The 13513-nt window shown below is 40.6% G+C and overlaps 1 protein-coding gene across 3 annotated transcripts in view; it reads right to left on the bottom strand.

Annotated features, from left to right (window-relative positions):
- LOC103564391 (cytochrome P450 3A12) overlaps nt 1–13061 on the bottom strand; it is a 36146-nt gene extending 23085 nt beyond the window's left edge. For all 3 annotated transcript variants that reach the window (XM_070567596.1, XM_070567598.1, XM_008540103.2), the window contains exons 1-7: nt 12879–13061; nt 9151–9244; nt 7203–7255; nt 6513–6612; nt 2571–2684; nt 2222–2310; nt 732–880 (exon numbers count right to left, since the gene is read on the bottom strand). In XM_070567596.1, coding sequence (XP_070423697.1) covers nt 732–880; nt 2222–2310; nt 2571–2684; nt 6513–6612; nt 7203–7255; nt 9151–9244; nt 12879–12949 — 670 coding nt within the window. In that variant the 5' untranslated portion in view covers nt 12950–13061. The remainder of the gene's footprint in view (nt 1–731; nt 881–2221; nt 2311–2570; nt 2685–6512; nt 6613–7202; nt 7256–9150; nt 9245–12878) is intronic.
- Nucleotides 13062–13513: the final 452 nt, after the last annotated feature.

Below are 13513 nucleotides of genomic sequence, written 5' to 3'. Positions count from 1 at the left end.
ATACATCTCAACAACAAAAAAACCAACAATGCAATTAAAAAATGGGCAAAATATCTGAACAGAGATTTCTCCAAAGAAAATATACAGAGGATCAACTCTCTTAGCAAGTTACAAATATACCATACAGCAGAGATAGCTGTAGTCATCATGTAAATTACATCCCCAGTACTTATTTATCTTATAACTGAAAGTATGTACCTTTTGACCACCTTCCTCCAATTCCTCCATTGGCAGGGTCTGATGGGGACAATAGTGCACCCTTAACCCCCACCTCTAGTAACCACAAATATAATCTCTTTTCTTCATGAGTATGTTGTTGATTTTGAATTACACATGAAAGTGAGAGCATACAGTATTTGTCTTTCTCTGGCTGACTTATTTCACTTAGCATAATGCACTCAAGCTCCCACCATGTTGTCAAAATGGCAGAATTCCCTTCCTTTTATGGCTGAATAATATTCCACTGTATATATATATATATATACACACCACATTTCTTTATCAATTCATATGTGGATGGATACTTAGGTTGTAAAAACAATTGAATTGCACATTTTGATTGGGTTAAATATATGGCATGTGAATTATATCTCAATAAAGCTGTTAGAGAAAGAAAGAAAGGAGGGAGGGAAGGAAGGAAGGAAAGAAGAAAGAGAGAGAGAGAAGGAAGGAAGAATGAAGGGCAGGAGGGAGAGAGGGAGGGAGAAAAGGAAAAATAGTAGTCCACATACTTATTGAGAGAAAGAATGGATCGAGGAAATTAAATCTTAAGAGCTTCTTGGTATTTTCCACAAAGGGATCTTGTGGGTTGTTGAGGGAATCGATATTCACTCCAAATGATGTGCTAGTAATCACATCCATGCTGTAGGCCCCAAAGATGCTGAGGAGAGAAAGAAAGACATGGAAAGTTGAAATCAGCACCTTGTTACTGTCATACAACACACACAGCAAGAAGTGCATGTAAATTCATATGCCCGGAAAAGACAGGTAAAGAGACACACACCTTCAAAACCTTCTGTTGGATCATTTGAAGAGTCAATACTACTATCACACTCACTCATGAGACATTTATCAAGTATGAGTGATGAAGCTGGCCCTGTGCTACGGGTGATGGAGACACTAATGCAAGATAGGCCCACCTCTGAGCAAAAGGAATACAGTCACAGATTGAAAGAGACTGATAATCAGGCAAATTACAGTACTATGTCTTGAGTATGAGCAATAGTAGGTATATAACCACTGGGTTTGAGCAGGACAGAGGGTAGAATAATTAACTCTTCCTAGAGGAGTCAAGAAAGGTGACATTGATCTGGGTCTTTCCTCACCACAGTATCTATGCTCAGAGATGATTCCACTTCTGAATATTACAGAACAACAGCACCCTGTTCTGAGTTGCCAGGACTGTCATCCCTCCTCCTCTGCATCCCTGCTTATGAAAGACCCACTCTTCCTCCATCAGCGAAATCATGTTGCCCTGAGGGCAGACTCATTTCTGTAAATGTAAGAACTAAAAATGTTCCTGGTTAAAAAAATAATCATAATAAACCACTCCAAAGTCAATTTAGGGGATCCCATAGCTAAGTGATTACGTATTCTCAGTTTTCCCAGGACAGTCCCAGTTTACACCTGTTGTTCTTGCATAATTAAAAATACTGCAGTTTAGACAGTAGATGATATGGTCACCCTACCCACAGCCTGTACAGGGCCTTCTCTCTTTGAGATTGAAGGAAGGAGAAGTGATGGTAAGATTTAATATTTAGTATTTTGCTGGCATCCTCAGCAAAATCATGAATGGGTTTAAGTTTTCCAAGTTCCAAAGTGTAACTTTCCTGCTCCACCCACTGCCCACCAGTATGTACCAAATGCCTTCCCTTCTCATCATTCCATACCCTCCACACTCAAACTTTGGTACAATCATATTTCTTCTTTCTATACCTTGTATTTTTGTCTTCTAGAATAACCAAGGTGACAATTAAACACATAAATTAATCCTGGCTCATATACACAGGTAAGAAGACTCTTTCTCTCCAGAGTGCCCTGCCTTCTTGGGTGAGCCACCTTTTCTTGGATGACCCATTGGCATTGTAGCACCACATACCTACTTCTGTTTGGTCACTAGACCACTACACAGCAGGAATTTTGGCTCTGAGTTACCTATCTGGAGGATCTGGAGGATCTGATGACAGAGCTCATAAACCCAGAAACACACACTTCTACTTGCTTTTTCAAGGTGACAGGTTTTCCTTTCTCTGTTTCCTTCCTCAGGTTCCTCACCAACACATCTCCATACTGGCCAATGATGGGGAACATCTAGACACAATATACAACACCACCCAGAGTTAAATGCAGAGACTCAAATCCTAGAAGAACATGGCTTTTACAGACATGGAGCAGTAAGCGACATTCTATAATGAATCTTATAATGTTTCTTCTAAGACATAAAGGTAAAACACCATTTTTAGAAAGCTCAATTTCAGAAAAATACCCCTTGGAAAGGGACTATGATCTTATTTTCTACCTGATCTCAGATGCATTCTTGTTTCTAATTAAAAATTCTCTTAATTTCTCACCTCCTTGAGCTTTCCACTGGTGAAGGTTGGAGACAGCAATGTTCTTATTCTCTTCCATTGCTCATCCTCAGACAGAGAGATGGCATTCTTCATAAATCCCACTGGACCAAGAGACTAGACTCAAAAGCAAAAGACATTTTGCCCTACGTAAGTTTCAGAGCTCTCAACAGTTGTGGAAAATTTATTACATGGGCATCAATTTTTCGACAAATATTTGGTGACTGTCTACTTTGTATCTGACCCTATGCTAGATGCTCAATAAATATTTAGCCCAAATCCCTAGGTTTCTGTGAGGGTAGTGAAGACATCCAGCCGCCAGATGTGATTTCCAGCCTTTATATTCCAATATCCTTTTAAATGCAAATGATCCATGTGGTGGGAAAACTGTTCTTCCAGGGAAAGAGAAAGGAATAAGACCTAGTACATCCACCAGAGCTGCACAGGGTAAAAATGGATTGATGACAGATAGCCAGATAGCCCTGGAAAACTGTATTTTGCCTCAGACTAGTTCTGTCTTTAGATGAAAGACAGAGCATGAGAAGCTCAAAAAAGGGATGGTTTGACATGGTGATTTTCTAAAAAAATATAGTAAATATTTACAAAATTAGTAACTTATTTACTATTCTGAAGAAATGGTACAATCACATGGAATTCCATTACACTTTTTCTATAGGGATAGAAAAGGAAAAGAAAGAGATAATTCTATTTCTCAGCTTGGGACTGGCCTAGCAAGCCAGCATAATTGAGATTTTCTTTCATCTTCCAAAACTGTATTCTGTTTTAAAATGGATATCTCCAACAGTCATTCATGATAAAAATTCAAAAACTAGGAATAGGAAGAAAGTTCCTCAACTTCATAAAAAGCATCTACAAGAAAACCTACAGCTAACGTTACAGTTGTGATGAAAGACTGGAGTGACGTCACCAAGATAGCTAAATAGAAGACTCCAGTCTCTGTTGCCCCACAAGGAACAACAATTAAACAGCTATTGATGCATGAAAACAGGTAACAAGCTTCACCAACACAGTGGAGCAGAAAAACAAGAATAACTACACAAAATGTGTAGGGAGAAGAGTTTCATTTTCCCTGCATCATCATCCCCTCTCCCAGGACAGCACTGCTCAGTGTCAAGAGGAAACTCTCCAGCCTTAGAGACTTATACTTGCTTGGAATAGGACAGCAAGTTGAGCAACCAGTGCCCAGCCTTTCAGGAAACTGTACAAATGACCCACTTTGGTATCACCCCAAGAAGGGACTGGCATAGCTCACACATCTTGAGACAGCTAGGAACAAAGAAGAAGGGCAGGGACTACCAGTATCAGCCATGTGGTGTGAGTGACCATGGTTCTTTATGGCCTGCTCTGCAGAAGACCAAGAAGGCTTTGTGGCTGAGAAAACCAACAGTCAGCATAGACTCTGTGGATGCCATATAGATTTTCCTGCTGATACCCCACAGGTTTTACCTTCATAGACTCCAGCTGCCTGAGCCAGGATCTGCCCCACTACGCCCTAGCCAAACTCTATGATACCCAGGATTCACATAGGCAGCAAGAGCTGGACTCTGCCTGGGCATATACATACCAACAGCCCAACCCACTTCAGCTTCTCTGGTGCCTGGAGCCAGCCCTGACTCCTGTCAGTGGACTGGACTGCCACATGTATGCGCAGCTAACCCCTGCAGCTGCACACTTGCACACTGCCAATCTCAACTCCAGTCACCAACCCCCACTGCAATGCATGTGCCTGAAGTCAGCCCCCACAGATGAGCACACTCATACCACCCACTCTGGTCACCACTACTACCTCCCTTGGTTTCTCACCACTTGACCTGGAGGTGATGCTGAAGACCTCAACAGCCCTTGCAGCCACTGTAGACCCTCCACAGCTCTTACTGCCAAGGATCATGCAGTTGGTGATGTTGTGAACCCCAGCTGCCTGAGCCAGTTGTGCCCCTTAATTATGGAGCCACCCACACTCCCAGAGTTGAAACCTAGCACCACTAGACTGAGGGCCACAGAACACTCCAGCATGCCCTAATCCACAATAAAAGATCTTTCCTACTAAAGTTAGTTCACAAAGTCTGGAAGAGGTGACTGAAAGGCACAGACACCATTGCAAGTCTACGGGGATGACAAAGAATCAGAGAAACATACACCATCAAAGAACGCAACAATCTTCCAGTAATGGACCCCAAAGAAATGGAGATCCACAAAATGCCTGACAAATATTTTGAAATAAATTTTCTACAGAAGCTCAGAGAGCTACAAGAGAACACACACAATTTAACAAAATCAGAAAAAAAAATGCAAAAAGAAAAGTAAATTCAACAAAGAGATACAAAATGTAAAAAAGAACCAAAGAGAAATTTTAAACCTGAAGACTAAGAAATACAACAGAGAGCTACAAGGGAGCCCACATAAGGCTATCAGTGGATTTCTCAGCAGAAACCTTGAAGACCAAAAGAGAGGGAAATGATGTATTTAGAATACTGAAAGGAAAAATCTACCAACCAAGAATACTTTAACTGGAAATGCAATCCTTCAGAAATGAGGGAGAGATAAAGTCGTTTCCAGGCAAAGAAAACCAGATAGAGTTCATAACCAGTAGAACTACCTTACAAGAAATGCTAAAGGAAGTTCTTCAAGCTAAAAAGAAAGGGCACTAACTAGTAACACAAAATCATATGAAAATACAAAGCTCACTGGTAAATGTAAATATATAGTCAAATTAAGAATACAGCAATATTGTAATGGTGGTGTGCAAATCCCTTACAACTCTAGTGTAAAAGTTAAAAGACAAAAGAATTAAAGATAACTATAGCTAAAGTAATTTATTGCTAGATACACAATATAAAAAGATGTAAACTGTGACATCAAAGATGTAAAATTGTGGGGAGAGTAAAAGCATTGAGTTTTTGAGTGAGAATAAAGTTAAATTTCTATCAGCTTACAATAGAGTGTTATAGCTATGAGGTGTTTTATGGAGGCCTCATGGTAAGCACAAAGCAAAAACCTATAGTAAATACAGAAAAGATAAAGAGAGAGGAATCAAAGCATATCACTATAGAAAATCATCAAATCACAAAAGAAGACAGGAAGAAGAGATGAAGAAGGAGCAAAGGATCTATGAAACACTCAGACAAAATGGCAATAGTAAGTCCTTTCAATAATTACTTTCAATGTAATGGACAGAGGAATGGATAAAGAAAACGTGGTGTCTATATATGTATATATAGAATTGGATATTATTCAGCCTTAAAAAAAGGAAGAAATACTTCCATTTGTGACAACATGGATTAACCTGGAGGACAACATGCTAAGAAAATTAAGTCAGACAGATAAGGACACTATGGAAAACAGTATGGAGATTTCTCAAAAAAAAAATAGAAATACCATATGATCCTGCTGTCCCACTACTGGGTATTTATACAAAGAACATGAAATCAACAATTCAAAGAAATTTCTGCACCTCTGTGTTTACTGCAGCATTATTCACAGTAGCCAAGACATGGAAGCAACCCAAGTGCCGATCAATGGATGAATAGATAAAGAAGATGTGGTGTGTATATATGATATACCACTCAGCCACAAAAAAGACAAAATCATGCCATTTACAACAACATGGATGGACATTGAGGGTATGATGCTAAGTGAAATAAATCACACAGAAAAAGACAAATATCATATGATTTCACTCATATGTGGAAGATAAACATACAGATAAGAAGAACAGATTAGATTAGTGGTTACCAGAGAAGGGCTTGGAGAGAGGGTGAAAGAGATAAAGGGGCACATTTGTAGGATGACAGATAAAAACTAGACTATTGGTGGTGAACACGATGCAGTCTATACAGAAACTTATAGTAACATACACCTGAAATTTACACAATGTTACAAGCCAATATGACCTCAATTAAATAATTTTTTTAAATGGATGCCTACCCGCCGGTTTGTGAAGACAGAATAACATTCTTTCACTAGTACTGTTTTGATCATATCTGGATCTGTAATGGCCAACACAGGCTGTGGGCCATCATAAATCCTGTTGGGAAAACAGAGTTGATTAAATTTAACAAGCAAGATTCTAGAGCTTGAGCCATGCTTAGAAGTCCAGACTTCCATCCCAGCGTTACATAATCCATACTCCTAGAGATGATGGCTGAAAATAACATTAGAACATTTGTTATGTCTAAGTGGTATGTACATGGGTATTTCCTGTGCCATTCTCCATAATTTTTTCTATGTTTAAAATATTTCATTATAAAAAGTAAGTTAGGTTAGTAAATAATTGAAGTCAAGTAAATTGTCTCAGAACAAAACAATAAAGGTTAAGGAAAGTCCACTGACTCAGTCAGGAAAACATTAGAATTTTGACAATGTATCAAAAACATGATAAATGCATATGACATGATATGAGATTAAATTGCAGACATACTGATAACAAATATACAAAACTCTGTCTATAAATGGCAATAGATTTGGACTACTCAAAAAGTGCTAGAAGGATTATGAACAATTTCATTCTCTTATTTTAAAAATTTCTAAAAGAGGCTCTGGAATGAGACTGTCTCCCATGCAATGAGGGCATCATCATAACAACAAGTCTCTCCCATGAGTATCTGGAATACTCACCCCCACATACTTCCATACTTTTTAAAACATTTCTTGTCAAAATCCCAGAAACCCTGCAAGGAGGAAAAAAATAGGATTATTAATCTAAATGTATTGAAACATACCTCTAACTGGGACACAAATGATTTGAATCCCATGAAACTGGGTTTACTATCTTTCACTGGCATTTAAAGGGAATCTGTTATTCAGAGATGTCTTGGGGGAAGGAGAGAAAATAGAGGAGCTATTTGAAATGGAGAATGTAAAGTTGCTCTATAATTTTCTCCAAGTGTTATAGATGCTAAATGACTTACCTATTTCATGAATATCAATTAAGTCCTTGTCTTTCTAAAGAGTTTTCACTTCTGTATGTGTCTCTGAAACCAATAATCTTCTGAATTATTACCTCCATCAACACTTGAGAAAACTGAAGCTGAGTGAAAGACAGTGGCCTGCACACTCTTTCATCTCCTAGTTAAGCATCCTTCTCATTTATCTCATGAGCCCTCTCTAGAATTCTAGCAGAATTAGGAAGTTTAAGACACCAGTGAACTCTTTTGGTCTAGCAGATTTAAATAAGTCTAAGGCATGTTTGCTGAGTGAAAAACTGAGTGAATGAATGAATGACAAAGTGGAGCTGCCTTCCAGTTTTCCAGCTCAACATGGAAAGGATGGTGAGAAACCACCACTCCACAAAGGACAGAGGAAATTAAAACACTTGCTCTGAGTTTTCAATTCTGTAACTTAAAAAAATCTTCCCTTCACTAAGTTTCAGATACGATGTTTCGACAATGCAAAAGAAGGTCCCAGGTATGTGGATCTTGGGGTGCATCTACTCAGGAGCTGATGTGGGAAAGATGGAAAGGAAATTATTGCTTTTTCAGAGGGAAAAAATAACAAAAGTTCTTAGGCAGTAATTAGGCACTGAGGTCTCAATTGGGAGAAGTGAGAGAGGAGAAACAAGCCTCAGATCTATGGGAAAGGAAATCTGAGGCAGAGAGGATCCTGCACACAAGCTCTCCGTGCTGGCCTTCTGGACCTGAACTTGCAACCTTCTGTCCAGTGGCCAGGCCCTGGGAGAGGCATCACAGCTGGATTAACCACAAAGGTTCCACCAAAACTCACAGTCCATGTGTGACCTACCACATTCTGTTCAGTTACGTTAAATTTTTAATACTTTTGTCAAACCGTGTACTTCCTAGTGATTTTGTATAAGTGATTCTGCCTTTTAAAAAAAAAAAATCTATCTGAAGTCCGTAGACAACCATCATCTTTTCTCAGTTATACCCACTCCCTGCTCAGGCTCACCCATAGGGAGTCTCTTTTGAAGGAAGAGAAGTAAAGCAAAAAGCTCTTGTCCCAGCTCTCAAATTCCAAAAGATGTCATGAGTAACAAAGGGTGATTTAGAGCCGTGGATATTAATGCCAGGGGCTTAGCAGTTCTTGAGAGAATTCAAGTATGTGCAGATTACCTGATGGTGAATACTGAGGCTGCCTAATAAAAAGAAGTTTAAAAGCTACCTAGGGGAATTTAAAAAAAAAAAAGGCTACCCAGAGCTTATGCTACAAACAGGAAAGTCTGGCTCTAGTGTGCACAGCTTAACGAGCTTCTACTGGGCACTCCGTTCATACTATTCTCCTAATACTCAGTACAACTGTGCCTTCCTGGGAACCTGAACCTCTCAGAAAGAAAATCCTCTTAACAATGCTCACAAGTTGGAACATCAAGTCATGTGCTGAGGCAGCCAGAGAGCTGAGCTGTCCAACTGAGGAAAAACCTGAGTTTCATAACAGCTGAAAACAGAGCCCTGAGGTAAACCTAACCGTGTTCTGGGTGGGGCTTATGACACCTTTTCTGGAAAGCATGAAACCTCAGAACTTCCTCCTGAGGAGGGATGTTTTTACTATGAAACTAATCCAGGGTTTGCAACCAGAAGAAGCGAAATAGGGAGCACAAACAACACTCTACCTTAAGGTAGCCCAGAACAGTTCCCAAAAAAGGTAGAGGTGTCGGCCCAGGAATTCCCAGCTTCTTAAAAAGTCCATGTGTATAGGTCCCATATCTATAAAGTGAAAGAGAAAGCCAGGTTACAGGGATTGTGAAACAGATGGCCTGTCACTGACTCAGAACTGGAACAGTCAACTGAGGAGGTAACATGTAGATGAGGAATAAGAACAGGAACTCCAACAGCAGTAGTTACATTCACTCATCATCTCCTTTTCTACCATCACTGTGAGACCCACAAAAAGTAACGATGAGTGGCTAAAAGCAGCGGAAGACTTCGTGGTTCCAATCCTAGAGTGAATACCTGATAAAGGTTTCCAAATTTGAGTGCTCTTGAGAGGTCCAGGCTGGAATTCTTCCAGGGAATTCATATGTGTTTATTTAGTAAGTTGACTCTTCCATGATTTTGAGATTCTCATTCTATTTAGAAAGGGGAAATTTTTTTTTTCTCCTCCAACGAGATTTGGGGTAACTGTGTCCACTCAACACAAGAGAGTTACTGAGAGCCTACCGTGATGTTGTTCTTACACTTTACTCAGCGGCTTTTATGGTTTTCCTTCTATCTATGCCCTGACCCCATTTTAGGATCTGCTCCTTCTTAAATCTATCTTCATAGAGAGGCCTTGGGAAGCTAGATTTCTTATCCCCACAGAATGGAAACCGTGTTTGAGCGTCCATTGGCCTCATAAAAATGCAAGTGTCTTTCAGCTACACCCAAGTCTCTGCTGTCAGGCAATTTGGTTCACTTGAGCTAAAGAGCAGGGAGATGGACTCATGTGCTCCCTGAATGATACTGCATAAAGGGACCAATGACTAAAGGGTCCACTTGCAGACCATTCTTACCCTCCTTGGATCTGGTCCTCTAATCTGTGATACTCACCTGCTAAGCACAGCACCAGGAACACTCTTCTTTTTCAAGATGATCAGTCACAAAGCAGTTACTTTGCTGCTTCTGTGCATCAACAATCTCAAAAACCATTAAGGCTGATGCTTCCTATGGGACACCTGCCTGCAACTCATCTTTTGTGTGTTGTGTGTGGATCCCACAACGGGGGTTGTGGATCCTTGCAAGTCTTCCCACTCCAGTGTTACTGAGAGATGGCAGAATGGAAGAAGACGAGTGGCTGAGGGAAGAGCCTGCTGACAATGGTTTTAACCATGCAGTTGTTAGGCCTGTAAGACTAACTCTGTAAAGGCAAATTACGAAATTATGCCTTAAAAGTATGTTATGTATAAGTAGTTCAACATGCCCTACAGTGCTTTCAGCTAAAATATATGCAGGCTTCCAAATTTCAGATACCTTCCTGTTGATAGCAAAAGATCCACTATGAAACATAATGAGTAACCATAAAATGTCCCAGGGAGTTGAATTAAGACCCTGTCTCTTCTTATTTGGAAGTTAGCCTTTAAGGCAGTTCAGGTTTCAAATACTCTGTACAAATAGAGCAAATATTATAATGTGTGATAAAATAAATCCAAAAAAATTGCATGAAAGGACGTGTGTTTGAAAAACCCAGCAGAGGCACCTCGACCAAGCCCAGCTGGGCATTCGGATCCTTCACCCAGAACAGCTGGTGGAAGAGTGTGTACTGACTGCCAAAGAAAGGAGTGGTTTGGTTAGCACCACCCCAGTTTCTTCCTTTACCATCACAACCATGGCAAACCAATTACACCAATTTCTCCTGCTGAACTTTAAATGTGTTACATGAACTCCCAAGTGAGGCTGAGCAACTGAGTGAATGTTAGCAACACTGGTCCAAGGAAAGATCTGGTCTAGTGTCTAACCTCACATGGTTCCATATCAAGGGAGAGGGTGGGCTGGGTGAATTCTTCAGTTTCTTTCCAGCTTCCCTCTTTTTGGTAGAGTAATCCTGCTTTTGGTACAAATGAAGGGGGTAACACTAAAGCCAATCATTTTTATCACATTTACGTTGTGTTGGCATAAGGAGGGCATTGTCTACTCTACAGCATCTGATTCTTGGCTGCGTCAGTGTCTCTAAGGCTACGGTGTTGTTTGCCCAGTGGTGACACTATCTAGTGACAGTCCCACTGCAAGATAGACAACACACAGAGTGACTTAGATGGCATCCCTGTCTCCAGGCTTCAAGCACATGAGATGCTAACCCTGATGCCCTATGAGGGACCTCCTGTTGGACCAGGACTGAGGAGTATGTCTGCTCTGAGGGATGAGGAATATTCTTCCACTTCATCCTAACTCTTATCTGGATGCCTTTCATATCATCACTGGATCACAGTCTCACTTCCTCACCTGCACTGAGAGACTAAAAGAACCTGCTGGGCAGGGATATTTAAAACATACATACAATCTATATCATAGAAGTATGTATTTGTATACTAGATAAATATTCCCGACATTACTCTACAAAGGTGAGGTTACTTATTCACCTTTGTAGTCACAAATCCTAAATCAATAGCTCTCTCTTATCTTTCAGAAAGTACACACTGGAAATAGTCTTATCTCAGCAAAAAATCTAGTATTAAATAGAATGAAATTAAATCACATCAATTAACATTAAAATGTCATCAGTCAGAAAATATGTTGCCACAATACCTGGAATTCCTAACATTGTTTTGAATGAATTAAAACCAGGTTTATATTTCCTTTGTTCACATCTGTGTTCATGATTTCCTACTCCCAGAAACTGAAATTGAGAGAGAGATCCAATGTGACATGGAGGGGCCTTCTCTACTCATACCTCAAAAATGACTACATTCCCAACCTGCTCGATGATGCCAGGAATCTCACCATTGAATGGGATTCCTCTGCTGGATGGTTTTGATTCATCCTCCTGTACTGTAACTTAAAGGGAAAAATATTTAAAATCTTAATTGGCTTTTGGGGCTCTTGCCTTTACAGGCTGCTAGCAGATTTCATATCAGGGGGAAAAGAAATCTCAATACTGATGCTAACCATCCCAGAGACTGGAAGGAAAAGATGAAAGAAAAGAATACAATTTCAAAATTTCTACTAGGTCTCCTCTGATCTAAAGCTTTCTCATTTAGTGATAAATAGTTCTGCATATTACAGGATGGGGGAATTGAATCTCAGGAGGGGATTCCCAGGGGAGAGGCACAAAAATAGAAGTGCTGAGTCTGAGGAGAAGGGTAGAGCAATCTCCAGCCCACCTGAAAACTCTGAGTGTGCCAGGAGCCTTGTGTAAATGATGCTGGCAGTGGGAGGGAGAGGAGCAGGAATTACAGAGGTGGCACAGGGGCCAGTCCTTCTATATGTCTCTTGTGGGAGACACAGGACCCAGAAGGCAAAGATAATGAGAAAAAGACCCAAGCCACTTCCTCCTACCTCCAGGATCCCCAGAGCTTGGGAAGTGGGTGAGGACCTCAATGTCCAGGGGTCTGTTGTTTTTAATCTGTCTCTGCTGAATTAAGGTTGACTAGTCTAGGTCCAAACTGGTAGTCAATCAGAAGATTATTCCCAGTAGCAAATAATGTCACTAAACCCTCCTAGCTACAGAAATTAGTAGGGGGGTTGTTTACCCCTTCAACAGATCTGGGTAGATCAATAAGAACTCCCTATGTGTTCATAGCACCTGAAAATTAGAAACTTCCCCTTCACTAACTCTTTTAATCTTTAAAATGGATAATGGAAAGGGGGACCTGACTGGGTCCCCAATTGCATGGTTACAGAGGACACAAGCTGGACAGTTACTCACAGATAAAGGAGCACCAGGCTGGTAGCCAGGAGAACCCAGGTTTCCATGGAAAAGCTTGGGATTAGGTCCATGGCCACTTTCCTTCTGAGATTCTCTCCTCTGAATTCTCCTTTCAGCAGTCGGTGCCGCTGTTTGCAGGCCTGTGGGTACAGAGTTTCCCTTCCAGCCCAGAGGAGATTCAGTGAGACTGGAAGTCTTATTTGCTGGGAAAAGGGGTGGGGCTGGAGCTGCAGCCAGTAGAAGGGCCACCTGCGCTCCACCTGCAGGTGCCATCCCCACCTGATACTTGACAAATCATCATGGGTACTCTCTGTTTAATGTTATTTGAGTTCATATTCTGTGGGAAATCAATAAACAACTCAATCAGTGTTATCAGTAAGCCCAAATATTACAGATATTCAAGTAAATCCAGTGGCTATTGATCTCTAACCTGCCCTTGACTCCATGGCTTCCCACATTCCAAAACACTCGAAATCCTTCAAACAACCTGGGCCTACAGATCTTTATCCGTGTAGTTTCCCATACTTAGAAATTCCCTTGTGCCCCTAGAAGGCTCCTACTCATCCTTCAAATCCCTGATAAGACAGAAACCCCTCCCTTAGTGTCTTTCTTCACCAACCTCCTAGAACAGATGT

Source organism: Equus przewalskii, chromosome 12, assembly GCF_037783145.1.
Source record: "Equus przewalskii isolate Varuska chromosome 12, EquPr2, whole genome shotgun sequence".
NCBI classification, from domain to species: Eukaryota; Metazoa; Chordata; class Mammalia; order Perissodactyla; family Equidae; genus Equus; species Equus przewalskii.
This window is presented reverse-complemented; position numbering and strand designations above follow the sequence as displayed.